Below are 24453 nucleotides of genomic sequence, written 5' to 3'. Positions count from 1 at the left end.
CAAATTAACCATATAAACTACCAGTAAAAAGCCTTTGACATGAAGTAGCCTACAACAATGTACTCATAATAATAAATGTCCATTTGGAATGTGCTAGATTCTACAAAGCATGTTCAAAGTGCCAAACTTACAAGGGTTTGTACATTAGAGTTTATGCTAATATTTAATAATAGGGTTCAAACATATGTGTTTTGACCAGATTTGAATGAATGAATCAAAGTTCATCTGGTAGAGAGTCCCATTTTTAAGATGCAACCGTACAAAAGGAACTAGCATTGAAAACTTTCAATTTCCAATTTGGTTTATTTCTTTATAAGAATGCATGACAGCAACTTGCAATAACAATTATTAATAATACAGTTCTACTGTCATAAATAAAACAATTTTCTCTGATTTATGCGTGGTATATGTGATTAATACCAATGAGCAGAATAGACTACATTAATATAATGAGCATTACCAGCAACACTTGTGCATTCTATATGAATGACCAAGCTGAATATTTTTGTAAGGATTTTGTGCAGTTAAATACAAATATGTAGTTTGTCATGATTCTCTTTATCAACTTAAGATAAAATATTTTAACAATCATCTATTCATTATTAAATTGATGAAACTGATAAAATTATACATTGTTATAAAACTAAAGTCTTCAATAAATCTATTAAGAAAATAAATATTCATGGAAGATAAAAGAAACAAAAAAACTAAAAGTAGTTATTTACAGGATCTTGTCACAAATAATGATGAAATTAACTAAATACTTTTCTTGTCTGAAAAGAATTGCACACAGGCCCATTAACAATATCATAGAATACCTGTATTTACATATTCTCATGCCAAAGAGATACAAATATGATTTATCCTGACTAGGTATATGTGTACAACAATAAACAAAGGTTAAAGGACAATATTGGTGTCAACCATTATTACATATGTGATAGAACTGGTTAAACACATTCCAAATATAGAGATCACTGCTACAGTAAATGCGCAACGAACATTTGAAAAAACGGGAAGTGACGCAAAAAATGACAAACATTAGTTATCCTTCTATATGATTGACTGAAGCAACGAGCAATAACAGACACATGGTCGAATTTCATGTCACTGATAATTCCGTTGAAGACGAAAAGTTGATATGCAAGACTATGACTAGAGGATATCTGACAAGTCAAAAAAATTTGACTCACTTGATAGAGAAAACGAACAAATTAGAAAAGTCTGTGCAGTACCATGTTTATTTTAAGTACAGAATGAATAAAAACAAGGGAATGCATGGGTCTTTTCTATTTTTTTTATTTCCTCTTATCCAGTGACCAGCAATTCTTTTTTTTAATTGTCATTTTTTTTGCGTCACTTCCTGTTTCTTCAAATGTTCGTTACATATCTACCATAGCAGTGATCTCTGTGCTAAAAGTATATTTGGAATGTGTTTAACCAGTTCTATCACATAATGGCTGACATATTGTCATTTAACATTATCCTGATAAATATAGTTAATATTTTTGAAGTCATCTATTAGACGAGTCATTTCAAAGTTACCCAAGTCATTAATTCTGTAGTAAACAATTAAATACATGTATATGGGTATTATTTGTTAGGGGGAACCAGACTTTGCTTCTTGATTTGCTTATGTATGAAGATTATGATTCTTACATTGTGAATTCAAAATAAAAGAATTATGCCAACAAAAATCTATTACACATGAAGTTGTGATTGAACTTTGACCCCATATCGATTGCATAATCTGGTCTTTACTAGTCTGGAAATTAATCAAAAAATAATGATATAATAATTGTCCGTTTATGTAAGGATGCCAAAGGAAGAGGACCATAATCTTGTTTTTCATAAAAGAAAATAAAAAAAATTGAATATGCATGCATGTCGGTTATCAAAATGAATAAATTTACAAACATTAACAGTATAATAGGCAAATACAAAAAATGAAAGCAGTAGGTAGTTGGTTATATACCAATAATATTTATACATCAATATTTACATTCTAAAAATTAATCATAAAGCTGCTGATCATCGTAAACCAAAAGTTACAAAATTCACTTTGTTCAAAATAATTCATGTAAATATGTATCACTGGATCCATAATAACACCAATTTAATTGGTTGTATTTTTTTAGGACCGTAGTGATCAATCTCTGATCATTTTTACTAAAAGCTGTGGCTCTCTTGACCAAATCTTTGGGCTGTTTTGATTTAGGCTGTTTGGTTTATAACACATATAACAATTCAGAGTCAACTTTTAATCCTTGTTATATTCTTTTGATGGGCCTCTTCTTAATCCAACTGAATCTAAGCCAGGAGATTATCTGCCATTGATATTTTGATATTGTTTTTAACTACATGTAAATGTCAAGTGATAAATCTGAGTAATTTTAGCATTGATTAAGCTGTAAAAAATCAGATATTGTCCGAAAAATACAATGATCAGCAGCTTTCAATAGTCATCATAATAGATCAATTTACATAGTATATTTTTTAATATCGGTATTTCATTAATTATTGAAAAATACCATATAGGACATCAAGCCTCCATAAATCACAAGTCTCATATTTCTCCCTCCTTTGATGATACATTTATAATGAAAGACAACATAATCCATATTTTATTTCTAAACACAAATACCCAATTTGTACCATGTTACAGGAATATAGCTTCCCAATATCTTTTTTACTCAACTAAATTAAACGGGCATTATGCAAGAGCTAAATCTGCCCAATTCAGGTCTGCTATATAAATTATTAATTAGACATAAATAACATACCAAGACCATAATCAACTCTCAATGCCATCGGATTTCTTCAATATTAAATGCATCTCGTGGTTGATGCGGTTACCGTAAAAATGGATAATCGAGACTTTGTTTATTATTGTAACAACGATAGCAATGACAATCAAGGCTAGACTATAGTTGTATCACGGATAGCTAGGCTCAGAGTGAAGTAATTTGACTGAAATTTTCAATATATTCCCTTTTTATTAACTATTATGGCAAGAACTGTCAACGCTTTATCTAATCTTACCTAATGCCGCTTTAACTGTTTTGTATTCAGTTTTATGTTGCAATTATGCAAGTGAAGAAAAATCGTTTACATAAATCTCATAACTGTATTCCAAATAAGCGTCACAATATCTCTTAAAGTTATTCATGTTCAAGACATAACATTAGACTTGTTTGTACACATGTCAAACTGCCATCCTCGGAATCCCCAGTGGTCTCATTCCGTTCCACTCCACAAACCCCTGGGTTCATCCATGGGAGACATGTATTCAAATTAAATGCCCTTGATGACTGTGCTATTTTTATAGACAAATCGAAAAAATTGTTGAATACAAAGGAAGTTGGCGAAAGGGAGTAACTCTTGTCTTGTTGCCAGGCAACGAAACATACGCCCACAGCAGCTAAATCGTCCAGGCAGTCAACAAGAGTTGTCGCATAGTTTTACTTTTGTCAATAATGAAACATTTATACTGATTAAGAGTAACGTCTCATTAAGTAATTATCAAAAAATCATTAGAATTTGTTTGACCAATACTAACGTTTAGTATACAAAACGTTTAATATCATGGATTTAGCTGTTCAAGTTATCAAAAATCATTGAAAATCAATATACTTGTTCGTCTCAGGACCTTAAACTCTGTGTATCAATCTAAAGTCGATCAAAACGATTATATGCAGGCGTAAACATGGTGTATAAATATAAAATCAATCAGATGATAACTATGGTCTCTAATTAAAGCATCCACAAGATTTTTCAAAGTGATCAAGGGCCATAACTCTGGCATTAATTATCGGAAATCGTTGAAAATCAATAGGCTTCGTCTGATGTCCACAAGATTTATCAAAGTGATCAAGGGCTATAACACTGGCAGTAATCATGAGAAATCGTTGAACAATAGGTTTCTTTGTCTCATGACCTTTCAACACTGTGTATAACTTTAGCCTCTAGAGCATCCACACAATTTTTCAAAGTGATCAAGGGCCATACCTCTGACAGTAATTATCGGAAATAGTTGAAAATCAATAAGCTTCTTCGTCTCATGACCTTAAACACTGTGTATAAATGTATAGTCAATCAGATATTAACTTTGGCCTCTAGAGCATCCACAAGAATTTGTGGACGCCGGACAGATGGGGGCCACGACAATAAACAACCAAATTTCAATGTGGGGGTATAAAAGGCTGCCATATTGATTGAATGTAAGCAATGAGGCTAAGACTGGTTTGTACACTGTTTTTTGATTGGTTCGTAGAATCAAGCTACGATCAAGGGCAGGTAATTTGAATATGTGAATACCCCATGGATGAACCCAGGGTTTAGTGGAGTGGAACGGAATGAGACCACTGGGGATACCATGGATAGCGACTGCCAGATTAGTAATTATATGATTTTGATTTGTATAGATAATTGTTTATGAAACCGATATAAAAAAAGGTTCTCAATGTCAATACATGTACATTTTATAAAACTAATAGAAAAAAAATCTCAATACATATACATTTACATCATACAAAAACATTATTTTAGCTCAATTTTATGACAACGAAGACCTCAGAACCCTGGCTAAGCTAAGCTTTAGTTTGGCAAATAATTTTAACATCTACATAATTTATTAATTTAAAGCTAATAAATTAGATCTCAAATCCATAGAACCGGGCTGAATTAAATTATAAAGAACTCCATGTTCTTAAGATAAGAGTTATTCCAATTATTAAAGTTACCTGGGTGATGGCCAACACCACGCTTTAAAATGATCTGGTGGTCTTAAAAAACTGGATTCTATTGAGCAATCCTTCACATACAATTTGAAGGAAGTAACAAATAGATACTGTGTTGATCTGAAGGGTGTATAAGTGGAGTTCCTACCCACCCAGGTAATTCTAAACAGAATAGCCCTAAAATATGACAATATGAAAAGAGCACGATTACAGTAGAACTGTATGAATACTGTAAGTGTACTAAATAGTTTGACAAGGTCTGGAAAGTTGTGCAAGTTCCGAAAAATAGTTCCAGCCAGAAAATCTGGATTTATTAATCTATGTCATGGAAAATTCACGAAATTGGGACTATTCATCTATATGTTATTGAACCAAAACCTCAACAAAATACCAATAATATTATCATTTCTTGAATGTTAACCTTGCAATGGCTTTGTTCAAATCTACTAAACCTAAGACACGATGACCTTTGTGACTGCTAGATAGATAATAAACATTATTTTGGCTGAATTGTAAGATGTTACTTTTTTATACTGCGATAAAATAAAAACATAGCACTTTTATAAATGGATGATTGTAAATCTTAATTGAGTGATAAACTTTAAACTATAACATGTGAGGAGGATGTTTTCACAATCGACAAAAGGTTTGGATGCCATCCCACTATAATGATGAGACTGACCGATCATGTCCAGGAGTCAGGATCCACTAGAGATAGGCCAAAGTCTGATATGGGTGTGACAACATTATCTCACAACATCTGCAGAGAAAGACCAAATTTTTTTTCCAGTCAAATTTTCAAGTTTTTTTCGCAATTAATAATCCCAGATTCTTAAATGACAGTCATGTACTTTAGAATTTATGAAGTTGAGTTGTTATACTAGTGGGCCTATTTTATCTAATCTCGCATTCCTTCAAAATTTAAGCGAACACGCACGTTTCTAAACCTTCAAAAATATGTTTAGGAACTAAATCTAAAGTGATATTAAAATTTTAAAAACATATTTCAAAATTCCATTAAATACCTATATACTTTTTTAATCAAAATAATCCAGACCATTTTAGTATTTTGTATTTTGATTTTACACCCACTATTAATAAATGCCCTTATCCATTATGCTAGGTAAAGATAAAACTTGGAAAAGGAACTTTTTATCAGATAAAAGGCAGGTTGATGCGTAGAATTAATCGGTTGACTACCGAGTTTGGATCAGATCACAAGAGTCTATATTCATAGTGTACAGTTTTAAAACTGATATCACGTTGAAGCGTATGTGGTTTTTGTTGGAAATTTGAGAATTTTAGTACTATAATATGAGGGAATTTCTGAGTATCTTAGCAGTTTCTTGACAGCGTTTTTCTAGAGTTATATTATCAAAACTATTAATGGGGAGTTCAACTTGAAACTGTCTTGTCCAACACACGGATACAGCTTGACAGAATTTCTTCTTTTCTTTTGGTGAATTAAAATATAGAACCCATTCTTCACTACTTATAGTATCATCTTGAGAGTCAAATTCCTGGAAATCACAAAATTATGAGGTAGAGAACAGCACATTTATCTGCAAGGTTGGTAGAAAATAGTTTTTCGATTTATATACAGTCACATCAGGGATGTACGCAAAATTTGGGACAAACTTTAAAGTGAAATGGGCATTTTAACAAACAGTTTACAAGTCGTTAAACATTTTTCAGTGGTTGTTAAGGAGTTTAATGAACAATTATTGTTAAAAATGACAAGATGTCTGTGCTGAGATTTTCAACAATAAGGCGAGTCGAAGTTTTTCTAGATACAATATTTCTCAAAGTTGTGTTGGGTGCCAAATATTGTTAATCTGCATCTAATATCAAGCATACAGTTGAGATACAATCATTTTATCACAATTTTCACACAAACTCTTCCTCCCCAATACAATTAACAAATTTTTAGACTTGGTTGAGAAATATGTCCAGCGTAATAAATTGATGTTAATTCAAACAAAATTCCATACAATTGTGACAGCTATTCTGTGTAAAGTGCCATAGGTATATAGCAATTATAGCATAGAGCTCAGATATTGAAAAGAACATAATCTTTTATGATTAGTATATATGTTATGCCTAGAGGTCAATTATACAACAAATAAACTCACCACCACACAGTATGCATCATTTTCCTGATCTTGTGTAATTCCTGTAACTTCTTCTATATTGGCACTACCCAAGGTTCTAAAGAAACTAGTTTGAACATCTTCATGACACATCAATATTTTTTGATTGGTGACTACAGCACAACATGGTAAACAACTAAAGGGCGTTCCATCAGGCTGTATTAAAAAAAAATAAAAAAATCGATACTGATGCCATATTATCTTTTCTGTTACTGATGATAAACATGCCATGTTAAGGCCACATTTTAAAAAATTCTGGTTGTCAGCACTGCTTCACTTAAAAAAACCAAAAGCATTCTCCTAACTACCTCACATTAAACAACATGTAAAAACAGCTGCTCCCTCATCAGATTTTTTGGAATTATTGTCTGATAATCAGAATATAATCCATTCCTCAAAACTATCACCATCTTCCAATGGATGCAAGGTAGTTGTTTAAAAAGTGGGCGTGGCTTACAATAAATATATAACAACTGGTCCAAAGGGGAATTCCACGTTGCAGTCACTGACATGCATGGTATTCGTGCAAGTCAATTGGGTAGCAATATTAACTTTCTATTGTTTAAATTAAATTTCAAAACAATGTAATTAATTAGTAAAATCAATGAATAAGTTTGAGTTGTGACTGGAGCAAAAATAAAACATAGAAAATTTCATCACTGCAGAGAAATTTGAAACAATATTATTATTTACAAACCTGCATTCCTTCAGAAACGGCGCGACACATACAGAGAAGCCACATAGATAAATCTGTATGATCATCTGATGAAAGTGTCCAACTATCACCACTAGCTAATACTATCTCTAAACTATTTGCTCTCTCACTACTCTGTGATCTTCTACATCCTACACACTGGTCTCCACCCATACGTAAATAGGACTGAGGTTTACTGTCGCTTTTATTGTTAAATATACACAATATACCATCTCTGTAATATAAATATACACAATATACCATCTCTGTAATATAAATAATATACACAATATACCATCTCTGTACTATAAATATACAGTCTTTGTACTATAAATATATACAGTCTCTGTACTATAAATATATACAGTCTCTGTACTATAAATATATACAGTCTCTGTACTATAAGTATAAATAATATCCATATATTTACTGTCCCTGTTACATATCGGTAAATATGCAATTACTAATATAAATATACACAATTTACAACCATTGTAATATAAATATACAATTAAAATCACCATAACAATAAATTTGTATACAATAATGTACAACAAACTATGCAATACTGTGTGACTATTCCCCAGTACATGTACATGTACATCTTTTCTAATTAATTTCAACTACTTCAAATTCAAAGAGAATTCCTACCCTGATGGCCTGATTAAATGCCTAAGCCAGGTTTGATTCTCGTTAAGACTGCCCAGCCATAGGCTACATTTGAATTCTGACAAAAATCATGTACATGTACATTATAAATAAATGTGTCAGGAAACTAATTAAATTCTATTGGCTATCAATATAAATGTGCATTTAAATCAAACCAACCCATTGTTTCGTAACCATTCTAAACTAAGTGATGTGTTGTAAATCTAACACATATACCAGATAATGACATTATTGTTGTGTTTTAATGACATACTATAACACATAAGCTTCTTCATGGATGAACTATTACTTATTTATTTGGGCGACAGCATACATATGCCTTTGACAAGCTGCTTGTGGGGCTTTTTTCGACTCATGTTACAATGTTGTTTCCAGTTACTAAGATTATTTTATGTAGCTGAACAAAATGAATAAGATTAGATTTTTTCTCGCATTAATTTTGTGTTTTACTGTATATCAAATATTCCTACCTTAAAATCACATAAACTGGTCTCCATGTTGTCCCTTTAAACGAATCATGTTCTCTTTGATATAACTTTCCTTCTCTAGAACAACTTTCTGATTTGGACTCTCCAGAATGTGGATCTTCCCAATACACCAAGGAATAGATTTCTGCTATTGCATCTGATTCCTATAAGTTTTAAACAGAGCAAAATAACAGTTACACTTAAAAATACTTTTCAGTATACTATTTGGCACATATATTACCTATGTAATATAAAAAAAATCAAATAATAGACATTTTCAAAAAAATGTGCACCTACAATATTTTAAACAATATGAATAAACTATGGCAAGTACAATCACAGAGGTTTACGTTAAATATGCACATAGCTGTTCTCTGTTCATATATCCTTCTATTTTATTGAGATACTTTAACATTAAACTGTACACAGCACACATCTTTATGATCTAACAAAATATCTAAATGAGTTAAATGTTTTTAGAGGACACATCTTTATGATCAAAGGATAAAGCTAAGTGAGTTAAATATTATATAATGACACATTTTTTCATAATCAAAGAATAAACTTAAATGAGTTAAAGGGACAATAACACTCTTGCTGGCTTGAAAGCTCCAGAGAATAAATAATATCTCTATCTAAGTACTAGATGTTTAAGTGTCCTGCCTGTTGTGTAAATTATCCATTACATCCTATTTTACTTGTCCAAAGGGTTCGAAAATATTTTTAAATCGAAGTTTCATTTAAAAAGGTTTACGTTAGACGTTTCAAACCATTATGTTGAATTTTTCAAAATTTTTAAATAAGGTGTGTTAAGATGAAATTTGTATTATCAATTAATTGAAATATTCTAAAATAGTACAATTTGTTGACCAGAATAAAAATTTGGACATATTATTCCGTTACAACAAGAGTGGTATTGAGCCTTTAAAGATACTTTCCCATAAAAGTATTTATCGGGTGGTTCTTTCCAATAAAAGTATGTCAAATTTGGTATATAGGAACGTATAGACACTCAATCTTACTAGAAAAATACTGGATCACCCGAAAAATACCCATGCAGCAAGCACTAGGCAAAATTGTCAGGAACGTATAGACACTCAATATTACTAGAAAAATACTGGATCCCCCGAAAAACGCCTATGCAGCAAGCACTAGGTAAAATTGTCAGGGTATCACTAACTGGCAACCCGACTGTTATCTGCCAGCTTACTGTGTGCCAGCTTAAGTGAGGGAGCGGTTGTTATTTCTTGATCAAATGGTTAGGCGTTTTGGGAACATTGAGGGGTGTCAACGTACAAAAGATTGCAAATAAATGGCGGAAAAAGAAGTTGACACAAATAATTAAGAATTTACTTAAGCCTCAATATGTACATGTATGGTAAATGCACAGTAAGGAATGATAAATACATTCTGAAAAATGGACCCTCCCACAATAAAGCTAAGTTGACAGACATTGCAACTCACAACAGCTTACTTGTAGCTATAGGTATCCCCGGCGAACACAAAGTTTTGGGAGGGAATTGAAGCAAATTTTTGATAGATTGGTTACTTTGAATATGTTTTTAGTCCAAATATATCATCAAATCACAAAGTTTGTACCCCGGAATGTATCTTTAAATATTATATAGGGCACATCTTTATGATCAAACAATAAACCTATCATATATATGTATATATATGAGTTAAATATTTCATATGGTACATCATTCTGATGTAGCAATAATTATCTACTTCATCAAAAACCTCTGTTTGTTTATATACAAACACTGTGCATGGAAGACAGACAAATGGACAGAGGTGATGATAATATATGCCTACTTTCAGAGTAGCCATAAAAATATAATAAGTTTCTTACCTCACAGTGACATTCCTGTCTAATATATTTCTTGAGACATATTTTTTGAGCTGTAGCATCATCAAATACAGCCAGTTTTTTAATCTTGAGATCACTAGAATCTATGATATCACACATTGTCTGTACTATTAATCTGTATAAAAAAAAGTACAACATGACGTCATCACCAGCATCTTGGAATTGTGACGTCATATCAAAAATCGAAGTCAAATTGTTCAAGGAACAATCAAGCCAAGTTTCATGTTAATCAATCTTAAATTGGCGAAGCCCTAGGCTTTTTTTGAAGAGTGTCGTCCCCAAAAAGAAGAAAATGATGAGTAGTGTAGTAAGGATTTTTGCTGTTTAAATTAATAATAGCATTAAATTAATATTATGTCCTTGACTTGTAATTGGTCCCATATCCATAGACAAGGCATGCATCTCATGCACTCAAATGAATGAGTGATGGGTTGACACATAAAAAAGTCATAATTTGGTAAACATAGCTGGTTCTGTGCGAATACAAAATATCACCTGATCACTAATGATAGGAAAGTTCCTACTGTCCTTTTAAGGGTAGAACTCACGTCATTAAGCTTGGGAGCCAATAATTATAATTAATTACGTCATATTTGACCAATTAGATAATTGAAAGCTGAAACCCAAGCATAGAAAACCATCAGAGATCTGGGCGATCGGTAGACATCATGTAGATTCTTAGATAGAAGACACACATTAGACTCTTAGAGGGGAGACACCCGCCAGATTCTTTAGGAAGAAGATGTAGCAAGTTCTATCAGCAGATTCACTCTGGCGAGTTTGGATGGGAGTGGGATTGAGAGAATGACGATATTGTAATATATAGATAGAACTCAATGACCATTGAATACCGCTCGGGTTATTCAATGGTTCAAGAGAGTGTATACACTCGAGTTAACCATTGAATAACCCAAGCGGTATTCAATGGTCATTGAGTTCTGTTTTTATTCTATAACTACATGCAAATCTCAAAATACACTGTACTATCCAGATTATCAAAAACAAAATTATCAATACCGTTAATATTCATCATAGGTTCCACACTTTTTTCTTTCTTTTTTACAAAAATTGTGGGTGCCTAGTTGTGACGTCATTACAGTTTGACGTAGTTCGGTAAGTGACGTCATTCTGGACAAAAGTAGTACGTTTTCAAGCCATGGAATACAACTATAGGTTATTCAATGGCTGTATTCAATGGCCGTATTCAATGATATTTGCTTGTATTTGCATGTAGTTATAGAATAAATGCTTGTAACCTATGTATCCAGTGGTTGATATAAAATGTTTAAACAAACAGTTGCATAGCTGTTCCTGGTAGATAAGCATCTTAGCGCCTGAGATAAAAACGAATACACAACGTGAGTCCTAGCCAAAAGAAGAGAATTACAAATATAACCAGAGACAATACTAGACAATCAAAAGGCTAATAAAATGTGTAGCAGGGAGAGAGTATGCATCACATGTTGGATGTGGGGAGTTTTTGAGGCTATTTGGCTTTCCACATCTAACTAGCAACGCATATTGCTACAGAAGTGCTTGGGACCCAGCTCCTGGCCCAAAAAGAACAATGTTTTTTTACATTTATCTGTCATTTGCGCAACTAATTTTGCACAGTTCAATCCATGATAAAGTACACTGAAATTTATTATATAACATTCAATTAAGAAAACAAAATATCATTAGAAAACAATCCTTCAGATTGGATTCGATCAGATTAAAGAGGTCCATCAAAATATTTTTGTGCTGACTTATTTTGACCGTATTCCGTTCATATTGTCACAGAGGATACCAAATGTTGACAGATTTAACTTTTTAGATCTTTGTAAATACTGAAAGGAATTGAATCATTTTTGAACTTATCTTTTTTAGATTCAACTTTCAGTTTCACAATATTGTAGTTCGCAGAGGATTAGAAATGCCTCAAATGACGATCGTACGTATTTGAAGTGATGATAGGTTTTGACAAATGATGCAAGTCTGCAACTTTGAGAGGTTAAAGGTTAGAGATCTAAGATTAAAACATTATGGAATAAAATATACCACACATCAATGGAATGTATCTGATAAAATAATTGATATACACTTACCTTGAAAGAGTTTCATCTCCTGTAGTTAACCAAAACTGTTTTCTTTTATTAGCACAGACAACATTTATAACTTGATAATTTATACTATGCTGAAAGTTAATTCATAACAAAACATGAACAATCTTTGTTTTAAAAAAAAAATACAGAAATATGGTGGTTTTTACATCAAAACAAAATCCTTTCACTGTAAGTATGGTCTGTACCTTTACTCCTTTTACTAGACTAGTAGTTTTATAAATATATTTAACTTACCACTATAAAATCTATATCGTTATAAGCGACAAATGTATCTAATATAAATTTTTAAACACCAATGTTTTTTAATATTAACTTACCACTATAAAATCTATATCTTTATAAGCTACAGATGTATCTACTATAAATCGTTTACTAGCGTTTTTATAATGTAATACATATAATCTTCTATCTGTTATCAGTATAAATACAACTATTACATCTCCTTCAGTCTGACCTTGACGACAACTTAATAACTGAAATTATAAATAAAAAGTCAATTAAATACTATATATATCTTTATTATCTGTTATTCATCTATATGTCGCCATGAAAACTCACAGCTTGTTGTATTGTCTTTTATTTTCAAACCCTAAAATTTAAAATCAACTGAAATATTCTTTTACCTTTTTAAAGTTTTCATCTTTTTCTTGAAATATTTCTAACATCACATGTAACATGGTATTATTATCAATACTGAAAATATAAGTAATCCCACCATGTACAGACAGTAAATACCAATAAAAGTTTTAAAACTAATGCTGAGTTTACACTATTGGCAAAAAGTGTTTGTGCCTTTGTGGGCACTCAATTAAAATGGGTACAAATTCTATCCCCTATACGGTCATCAACTCAGACAAATCAGTCCCCTAAGTCATCTACTCAGACAAATTTACACACAAAATCTTGACAGAATTAGAATTAACAGAGTGTTATAGAAACCATATATTATCATATTCCTGAAGCAATGGTCTGAGAAATCCCATTGCTGGATGACTTCTGATACTTGAGCTTTTGAGGGAGTGTGTCTATTCTTCACATTCAATCAAATCTAGCCTCCAAAGTACAGCAGCATAACAGCCCATCGTTTAATCTAGGGTCTTCCCTAAAACAGTATTTTTTACATTGAAGCTGTTTTGATAGTCTCGTTTGTCACGCAATTAGTTTTTCTGCAATATTCTGCTACACATTAAATTTTGTGAGTCACGACATAACGTTATGTAAACATATTTGAAGCTCTGTTTAAACCCAAATGATATTGTTACGCAGTTAGGTATTGGTTGTTAATTGGACTATTGACCGATATTTGTGGTGAGTACAGCAGTGTTTGAGTGGGATTGGGACTAATCAAACGAAACACTGTGAGGAGTATGCATATTATAATCTTGATCAATAAGCGTTTTTTGCCCTTATCTCAAGAGTTTGTTCAGTCTAATGATAACTCAACCCACAGCCACAAAAATATAAACAGGAAGTAATTCAAACAAACAGGTCACTAAACCGACCTGGTTTTAAAAAAAAATATATATACATGTACATAGCAATAATTGTTTTAACACTAACAGGACTATTAACATCATAATTTCTTGTTGTCTTTTGATCAGATACTACATGATGTATTACCTAACAATTCACAGAAACACATTTTCAACACGGAGTTCCTCCTAGCAAATGAGGGAGCCATGTTGGTTCAGCAGTAAGACGTTGGCTCGCTAACCTGAAGGTTGCATGTTCGATCCCTGCATTGACAGAGAAAGTTCATCAGGATTTTCCGGCGTGGTTGCTCCCTTGTCAGTGGTACAGGACAGAGGGTCTGACAAGGGACAACGTATAGTCATTCAGATAGGACGAAAAACCTAGGTCCTGCGTACACATTAATTGGTGTGTACGTAAAAGATCCCATGGCAGATTGGCAGTTGGAATTGGATATAAGAGTAGAACATAGTGCTGCTGTCTGGGCAAAAATTCCCTGATAGCACAGTGTATGGCATATACCTATCTTCATTAGCCCAGTCGGAGCAGAACAGTAGGACATTAAACCCCATTTCATCATGAATAACGTGTCATAGAATAGTGGTCAACTTACTTTATATTATAATCAATATCTTCATTAATAGAAGACGTATCACAGTCTTCATTACCTACACGATCAGATTCACCAAAACCTGAAGTATCAATACCATCTACTACTGATTCACTATTTTCACCCGATATAAATTTGACATAGTCTTCCAGTGCCGATTTTCTTTGTTGACTAGTACTAGGCAGATATTCATCATTGGATTCGTCAGTTGATTTATGATACAGTTCGTACACATCCTCTTCTACCTCAAAATCGGTAGATTTGGCATTATTAACAGGTAATTCTTCTATAGATTCAGCACCTGCTTGTTTGCCATGCTCCACAGAAGTTAAACTATTTAGAGAATCCTCCTGATCACTTGGAGAAGTTTTATTTTGAACATCGGGGCTAATCGCATTGTGTATCTGATCCTGATCTGAAGGAATGTTGTGGTTATTTTCACTATTATTTTCAAAAATTTGACTATCAACTATATCACTGTTAGAAGTTGAGTCATTTTCACTATTTTCTTCAATGATTGATATATTTGTGCCGTTTGGAATATCATGAAAATCAGATATATGCACGTCTTTAATTTTAGTTGCATCGTCTAACGAATCATTCTGTGCTGTCAACACTCCATTCATTAAATCTTTGACCTCAGCCTGGCCTTTCACAGTAATATCATTGGTATGATGTACAGAAAAATTGTTATTCTCTTCTGCTTTTGACACAATGTCGACAGTAGTACTTTGAGCCGCTAATACTTTAGAAATTTTCTTTCTTTTAGTACTTTTCGTTTTTGAATTCTTTGATTTCACTCGAATAATTTCAAAATCATTTTGAAGTTCATCAACATCTTCTGCTACTGGTATAGACTCTATGCGCTTTAATCGGGACTCTTGCTCTCCTTGACTAGAATTGGAAATGGCATCTGTAGGCGGTGTTGCACTAGTTTGTCGACTTCTTATACCCAAGTTATCAAGATGGCAGCCGGAGTCGTATGATATTGAACACTGTCTTGATTTATCCGTGCTACCATTTGTTGTATCTAAGCTACTTAGACTGGCAGTATCACTATCAGATAGAATCTTAGAGGAATCAGTTGTGGATGTCTGTCAAAGAAAAGAATAAATTCACAGTTGTGGTATATATCACACAAAACTATTAATCTTTTCAAAAGGGAACTTTAGTCACATTGGGGAATTAATCTGAGAAAGTCTCAGAGTAATCCAAAAGTCCAATGTATAGCAGGTGGGTGGAACAATTCCTTGAACAGTGCAAGCAAGCCTGGCATTCAGTGAAGCAGTTGTTGTAGCATAGCAAAAAATTTTGTTTATGTATGCAGTATGAGTCGATAGCCCATTAAAAGGGTTAAAATTGAGTATGAAAAGATTATGTACATGATTATATTATCAAATGTGTTTCACCTGTGGTGATGATTGGTGGCGTAGTGTGCTTAATGCGATTGTGCATACCTTTTTCACTCCCTAAATCGCTGTTTACACATTTATCACATGATATTATTTGAAGCTAAATAAACTGTTTCTAACTAACCTCTAAAGCGCTATTTCTAGAAGATGTTATACTGTCCATACTGTGTAGTGATACTCTATCATCTTGTGAACTTCGTCTATCAGATGCAGGCTTAGGTGGGCATGTTCCAAGATCCAGATATGGACAATTCTTAAATTGGAAAGACAACATCAAAATCAATACAAATAACTGAAATTTTAAATGTCACTTTTAAAAAAATATATTCTTATCTGTCACCTGTAGGCTACCTGTATTCATTTTATGTGGATGAGCAGTAGTTGATTGGTTAGGACACTGGATTCCTAACTGTTGTGTCTACAGGAAAGATTCATTGGAAGCCAGGTATTGCAAAATAATTATATTTTGCTAACAGGACATTTTTTTCATTCATATTAAAAATATAAGCTTACCGGTTCCAACTGAAATGTAACGAAATCTAGCCCAGACGTTAAAGTCAATAACACATTCATTCTCTGAAAAATACAATCAAAAGTGTGAACACAAAATGCATAATGATTATCTATCAAATTTAAATATGCAATGACAAATCTACATAAATTTAGTTAACTGATGGTCATTAAAAGCTATTTTTCGATGGACGTTGTGCCTTCTAGGGTCTAGATGATCTGATGAATAGACACTATCATCCAGTAATTTGGTATTTATAAAACAACCATTCCCTTGTTTCGTACTGTCATAAAGATTTAACTACCTGTTGATCGAGCACAAGTGCTTCTTTAACATAATATTTCTTCATCTGTTTCTCATTATCTGTTAAACATCTAATATAACTCTCTAATAAACATTCATTTAGAGAATAATACAGCCAGGCTCTACCTATAAAATATAACAACAAACCAACAGTGAGGCTGATGTCCCCTGCCGAAATCCCAAAATAAATAGATGACACATATTAATTAACAGCACATTTATTTTTTTCAAAAGTATCAAGCAATCAAACTGATTATCAACTATACACCAAGTTTCATCATTCTCTCTAGATTCAAAGTTATCTTGTCCCAAAGCATCGACCAATGAAATTGCTTAGCTCTGCTTAGCTTTAGCTCAAAATGTTAATCACCTAATGAACATCTACATCAAGTTTAAACATTATACATCAATTAAAAACAGAGTTGTTTAATGTTCCAAATTCTTGACCAATCAAATTGCTTATCGCTCCTTAGCCTAAGCAGAAAATTCTTACCATCGAACTTAGTCAAGGTAATGATATAATGAATCAATACTTGGAATTTGGCCACTCTCACCTAATTAAAACCAAAGTTATCGTGTCCCAAAGCATCAACCAATCAGATTGCTTATCTCTGCTTACCATAAGCAAACATAAAACTCCATCAAGGCATTCACCTAATGAACGCCTAGACCAAGTTTGAACATTCTACCTCAACTAGAAGGAGAGTTATTGTGTTCCAAAGTCTTGACCAATCAAATTGCTTATCGCTCTGCTTACCCTGAGCAGAAAATGTTCATTATCGAACTTAGTCATGGTATTGATGTGATAAAACTATACACTAAGTGTCCTCACTCTCACTTAATTAGAACTAAAGTTATCGTGTCCCAAAGCACCAACCAATCAAATTGCTTATCTCTGCTTACCCTAAGCAGAAAATTCTCATCTTCGAACTCTATCAAGGAATTAACCTAATAAACACCTACACCGAGTGAGAACATTCTAGCTCAATTAGAATAAAAGTTATTGTGTTCCAAAGTCTCGACCAATCAAATTGCTTATCGCTCTGCTTACCCTGAGCAGAAAATGCTCATTATCGAACTTAGTCAAGGTATTGATGTAATAAAACTATACACCAAAGTTCATCACTCTCACTTCATTAGAACTAATGGTATCAAATCCTAAATGCTCATCTTCGAACTCCATCAAGACATTGACCTAATAAACACCTACACCACGTTTGAACATTCTAGCTCAATTAGAAGGAGAGTTATTGTGTTCCAAAGTCTTGGCCAATCATATTGCTTATCGCTCTGCTCAGTATCAAACTTAGTCAAGGTATTGATGTAATGAAACTATACACCAAGTTTCAGCACTCTCACTTAATAAGAAGAACTAAAGTTATGGTGTCCCAAAGCATCAACCAATCAAATTTCATATATCCGCCCATCTTCAAACTCCATCAAGGCATTGACCTAATAAACACCTACACCAAGTCTGAACATTCTAGCTCAATTAGAAGGACAGTTATTGTGTCCCAAAAAGTGTGACGGACAGACAGACAGACAAACACTTCGAAAGACTGGGGACAATTAATAAATCAGTAATCACTACTAGTATACTATATATATTCACAGTTAATTAACTATTACTACTGCTACATGTGTAGCAATCTAAGTACATTTTGTTTATGCAAAGATATCATTATTATTATTATTAACAAAGCATCTTGAACAATGCTTGAAAAGAAATTAAGAAAATCAATCCGTCAATAATCCGACAACCTTCAAATTTGTTTTTAAGGTTGTCCCATAATGTGTCAATAATTTTTTTTTTTTTTTTTTAGGTTGTTGGTTGTCAATTTCCATAGTTTTTCTGTAAACGCAAGTGACAAAAGAGCGTCGTATAATACCGACATCCAAACTCTTATTTTAACCACAACAAACATAATATCAAGGCCGTATATATCGAACTTTCAATCAAATTGCCTGACATGCGGCTTTGCTCAACAGCGGCAGCAGCCTCGCTTTGTACACTCTATCATTTAGCCTTGATCTAAAATTTCCGGGAGTATGACGTCAACGTAACGGTTAATCTCCGCTTACGACGCCATTTAAAAATTTAACCAATCAATGAAATCCAGTTTAAATCCAAGCCATCCGTGGGTCTACAGAGTTGATTTTGTGCTTGTTGTGTAAATAAAGATCTAATTTATAATTTCTATGACATCTGAAGCCTAAATAAAGACTTGCGATAATCAGATTTAGCTCTTGCATAATGTATGTTTAAACCATGGTCAGTAAATAGTGTCATTTTGTAAAGATAATCATAATTGCCAATACAATATAGATTACAGAACAATATTTTGAATAATTATAAATTTGAAATCAGTAAATTGTCACTGACCTCGACCTAAATCTGTTGTCACTTTATTTAATCTTTCTATCTCTTTAATAGTTCCCTTTCTTGTATACTCTGTAATGACTCTCCAATACCCATTAGTAATATGGCGTAACCTAGAACAATAAAAGTGGGATTGCATTTTACATGTTTATCTGTTTTGAGAAAAGAAAATTTGTCTTCGTCCAAAAGTTTACATTCCTGAATAAAGCTAATGCGGTGATATAACTGATTCTGTGTTCAAAATGTTTTTGGGCTAATATAGTCTGACTAAATATTAGATCTGGCTTTTATTGTACTCTAGTTGGTTGTCTAATGCATGTTTCCACAATGGTTACATCACAGTCAACCTTTTATTCTGGCATGTTTACCATTTAGCACAAGATCTCTTACATACAACTTTTACTACCTTGTTAATTAAAATTATTATTATGCAATTAATGATCTTCATAGATCGATGTCAGATTGCCATATCAAATAATTAATGGTGATGATATATTCAGTAGTAATAATATACAAGGTAAGCAATATTATGTAACCATTATATCCTAATGCCTCAAGTAATAATAATAATTAACAACACACGAAGTGTCACATAAATTAGTTTGTTTAAATGATTTGTCTGCTTTTATTATAGTTCATAATGCAAAATGGACATTTTTGTCAATCAATCATCTTTTATGAGTAAATCTTAGAAATTTTATTATAGTTCATAATGCAAAATGGACATTTTTGTCAATCAATCATCTTCATGAGTAAATCTTAGAAATAAAGTTAGAAATAAAGATTTACTCATGACGATGATTGATTGAAAAAAATGCTCCTTTTGCAAAAGCAGAAAAAAACCATATTGCTGTTGAATAGTTTTATAAATTAAATAACAATAACAATTTGAAATGTGGGGAGGGGGGATCTTGAAACTTTAACCAAAGGTCTTTCTTTTTTCAGACTTTGTTTTATTGAGTCAAATACAAATTACCAGTAAATGGTAAAAGGTAATGGAATTAACCTAACTTATAAATAAATAATGTTTTACTCACCCATGTAATAGAGCATGATCTAGGTTTTCACACAGTTTATGACACTGCCAATCTGTATTAGTCAACACTAGTCCTTCTTCACCATAGGAATACTGATACTGTTGAATCTATACATCAAACAAATCAATAACAATCACAACATGAAATTTGAGGAAGATCAATATTTTCTAGCATAGTAACTGTAACTTGTGTAAGTAAATGATGCCAATGGTTTTATTAAGTTAAGAGTATTAGAGCAGGAGCCCAGGGGGTTAACCTAGCTGAAAAGTGTACCAATTTTCTCCTATATGGTATCAATGTATGTGTATCTGGTATCATCAGAATGTAAGTCTGCCGGGTTTCTGGTGGTGATGTAGTATTCCATGCCCAAAATGCCTTGCCCCACAACTAGTCTAGATTAGCTCAAAAGTGTACCACATCATAATCGCACAGCAATGTACCGTACATCTTCAGGTATTACAAAAACACTCTGACAGACATTTCTAGTGGTGGGGTACCCCTGACAGAGCTATGTAATTGCCAGACATTTGTAGTGATGGAGTATCCCTGACAAGGGTTATCTAATTTCCAGACCAAAGCTAGGCTAGATTAGCTCAAATCTGTACCACCTAAAACAGCTTTGGAGTTGTTCAGTACCACCACAGGAATCATGAATGACCACTGCCAGAGAGAGAGAGATAAGGTTTAACCTCCACTCGACACAAACTAGGTCATTTCGGGACTAACATGTGGTTGAATTTTATTTCAATAATTCACTTGCACATAGGGCTCTTTAACAGTCGGAGGAAACCGGAGGATTCGGAGAAAATCCACGTGGCTGGAGTAAGTAGCTTAGTACTTGGACTTTCAATAATAAGACAAATCTAAGTTTATTTTCAAAATGATATAATTCAAATATAATTACATTTCTTGATGAGAGTGTACATCAAGAAGGGATATTAAGGACATGTAATAATAGGCAAAAGCGAAGCAGAACGCCTGTTCCTGGGCCTGGTTCCAAGAAAATTGTTAAAGTAATCACAAAGTCATGCTTCACTTTTTCTTACGTAAGAAACTTATAAAAATACCGTTCCTAGAAAATTCTCAGGACCATTCTTACGAAAGTACAAGTCAAGTATAAGTCTAAGCACATTGTGAATGGTAAAGTTTACCATAAACTGAGACTACGATGCTCTTTAACGTCATAAAAACAACTTTGGTATGCGAATTACGTCTTAAATTTGTCGTCTGCTTCATTGACGTCATATATCGTTCATTTCGATGCATTTGACATGTTCCCTATTCACATATAAAATGTGCCACAAGATAAAAAAAACGCAGACACATACAAACTAACTGAATAATTGTTAGAGCGCCTGATCTTAAAGTAGCCTGTGTGTTTGTAGCCTATTGTTTACTAATTGGCAAATAAATAAAATGGTTTCAGGGTAGGCCTATAGAAGCGAAATTTTCTATAGCATTCTTAATTTGAAATTTCTTCTGGAGAAGGATTTTCTCTGTCTTGTAATTGTCTCTTTGGTATCAAAAAGTGTCGGAAATGCCGTCGAATAACTCTACGGTCAGCCATCTTTTTGAAGCAGAAACAGACTTAAGGTTGGTAAGCAAGCCGTATACCTTGCTTAGATTGACTATGTTTAAAAACGAAGTTGTGCTTAAGTTTTTTCTTGGAACGCATAATAACGTTCTTGTGCTTACAATGAAGTCTACTTAAAATCTAAGCACAAGAACGTTCTTAAGAGTTTTCTGGGAACACAAAATAAGGTAAGTTTACTTAAATGCAAAGTCTACTTAAATCTAAGCACAAGAACGTGCTTCAGAATTTTCTAGGAATCAGGCCCCGATACATCTTAAGTCAAAGATGATTCTCAAGAGATTGTAGGAATGAATTCATATGACATTTAGGCACTATTTATAATGACATGTATGATAAATTTATAAGATCTTACAATTGAACTTTCATTGATGAAAGTAATAAGCTTAATGACCATTTAGAAATCAGGTATTCATTGCTTCACCAGTCATCAATAAAATAAAAAAAATGATGAAATCAGACCAAATATATAGAGAGAGAGAGAAATGGGGTTTAAAGTCCACTCGACACAAACTAGGTCATTTCGGGACTAACATATGGTTTAATTTTATTTACATAATTCGCTTGCGCGTAGGGGTCTTTAGCAGTGGGAGGAAACCGGAGGCCCCCGGAGAAAACCCACGAGGTTGGACAGGCGACTCTACTCCATGCCACGTACAAACCGGGGATTCGAAACCACGCCAGTCGACTCAATGACAGACTTTATGATACAGCGCGCTCACGCTAACCATTCAGCCATCCAACCCCCCAGGCCAAATATAACATTACCAGTGGTCTAATTATGCAAGACAACATTTATATTAAAGGCTCAATACCACTCTTGTTGTAACTGAATGATATGTCCCAATCTTTATTCTGGTCAACAAATTGTACTATTTTACAATATTCCAATTAATTGACGATACAAATTTCATCTTAACACACCTAATTTAAAAAATTGGAAAAATTCAACTAAATGATTAGAAAAGCCTGATGTAAAGCTTTTCAAATGTTACTTGGATTTAAAAATATTTTTGAACCCTCTGGACAAGTAAAATAGGATTTAATGGATAATTTACACAACAGGTAGGACACTAAAAAGTGACTAACACATCTAGTAGTACTTAGAATAGGGCTTTTTTTTATTTTCTGGAGCTGTTAACCCAGCAAGAGTGTTATTGTCCCTTTAAAGTTATCGACTAATACTACAGTATATTATACTGTATAAGCTTACTCTAGACATCTCTCTCAGTTCTGCAATGTCATTCATATGATATAATTTAAAATCAAAATTGATTTGCCATCATGTTTAAACTATAATAATAATATGATAACATTGGCCGAATACATGTATGGTATGTTACAAAGGTTTGGGACATTGTGTACTACAAGTTCAAAGATAAAGTGGTCACACAAGGGTCATGTGACATTTGTATTGTAATAATTATTTTACGTCTGACGTAAAAAATTGTTCAGTTTTGTATCATAAAACCTACTTACTGCTTTTATTGCTTTTGCCACATTCGACACAATCTTATCTTTGAGACGAAGACGGTCTGCTGTGTGTGACATTATGTCATAAAAATCGTCAGACATTTAGGCGGATAAAGGGTTTCATATCGTTCTGTTACTGTAATAAACTTTACTGTTAGTGTTATCATCTCACTCAGCTGTCATAATGATCTGTTACTCCGTTAGATGGCGTATTGTTAATGTAACTCTTCGGCTACGGCAAAAGACTTGTGTCACTGTGGCCCTAAATGAACGGAGATAAAATACCGGTAAAAGAGAATGAGAATTTAAATGAAGTGAGGGTAATCTCGGAGGCTATTTAGAAGGCTCGTCTTTGTTTAATAGCTGTTTCCGTCGGTCCCCATTTTTGTCATAAATAGTATATGGTATATCAGACTTTGGATTATTGTCAGATGAACCAGATCCAATATTCAGTTTGCTAACACCCATATCACATTACATTAACGATACTACTACTAGGCCTAAAGATGTGTCTAGTCAGATCCTGGACATGGTCATCCTCGGTTACCCAGTGTACTCATTCCGTTCTACTCCACTATACCCTGGGTTAATCTATGAGTGAGACACGTTTTCAAGTTATCCGCCCTTGATAATTGTGCTATTTTTATCGACCAATCCCATAAATTGTTATATGAAAAGGAAGTTGGCAAAGGGGAGTAACTCTCATCGGACAATGTTAGTAGTTGGCCTATTCTAAATGCGTAATTATTAACAACACATTATATATTATGTTAATGAATACCAGACGTTCACATAATAATGTAGGGTCATTAGTTTTATTTAGAACCGTTTGTTCGTTCCCGGAATTTTATGTCTACGTGATATCGATATCGTAGACAAGTGATGGTGAATCAAATTGCCAAGTATAAGTTCAATAATAATAAACATAACAGAATGACATATTTCAGACAAAGAACGAATAGTAATAAT

The 24453-nt window shown here is 33.1% G+C and overlaps 1 protein-coding gene across 1 annotated transcript; it reads right to left on the bottom strand.

Annotated features, from left to right (window-relative positions):
- Nucleotides 1-58: 58 nt before the first annotated feature.
- LOC126827036 (pleckstrin homology domain-containing family M member 2) lies at nt 59-23667 on the bottom strand. Its single transcript, XM_050556192.2, has 15 exons — nt 23491-23667; nt 20421-20527; nt 19387-19496; nt 17005-17129; nt 16703-16765; nt 16314-16442; nt 14781-15871; nt 13321-13390; nt 13015-13170; nt 12680-12768; nt 10575-10707; nt 8723-8883; nt 7587-7818; nt 6872-7045; nt 59-6259 (listed from the first exon to the last, which is right to left on the bottom strand). Exons 1-15 carry the CDS (start codon nt 23584-23586, stop codon nt 6047-6049), a joined length of 2949 nt encoding a protein of 982 aa, XP_050412149.1. The 5' UTR covers nt 23587-23667; the 3' UTR covers nt 59-6046.
- Nucleotides 23668-24453: the final 786 nt, after the last annotated feature.

The sequence above is a fragment of the Patella vulgata genome, chromosome 7 (genome assembly GCF_932274485.2).
Source record: "Patella vulgata chromosome 7, xgPatVulg1.2, whole genome shotgun sequence".
NCBI classification, from domain to species: Eukaryota; Metazoa; Mollusca; class Gastropoda; family Patellidae; genus Patella; species Patella vulgata.
The sequence above is the reverse complement of the archived record's forward strand: the minus strand, read 5'-3'. Positions and strand labels throughout refer to the sequence as shown.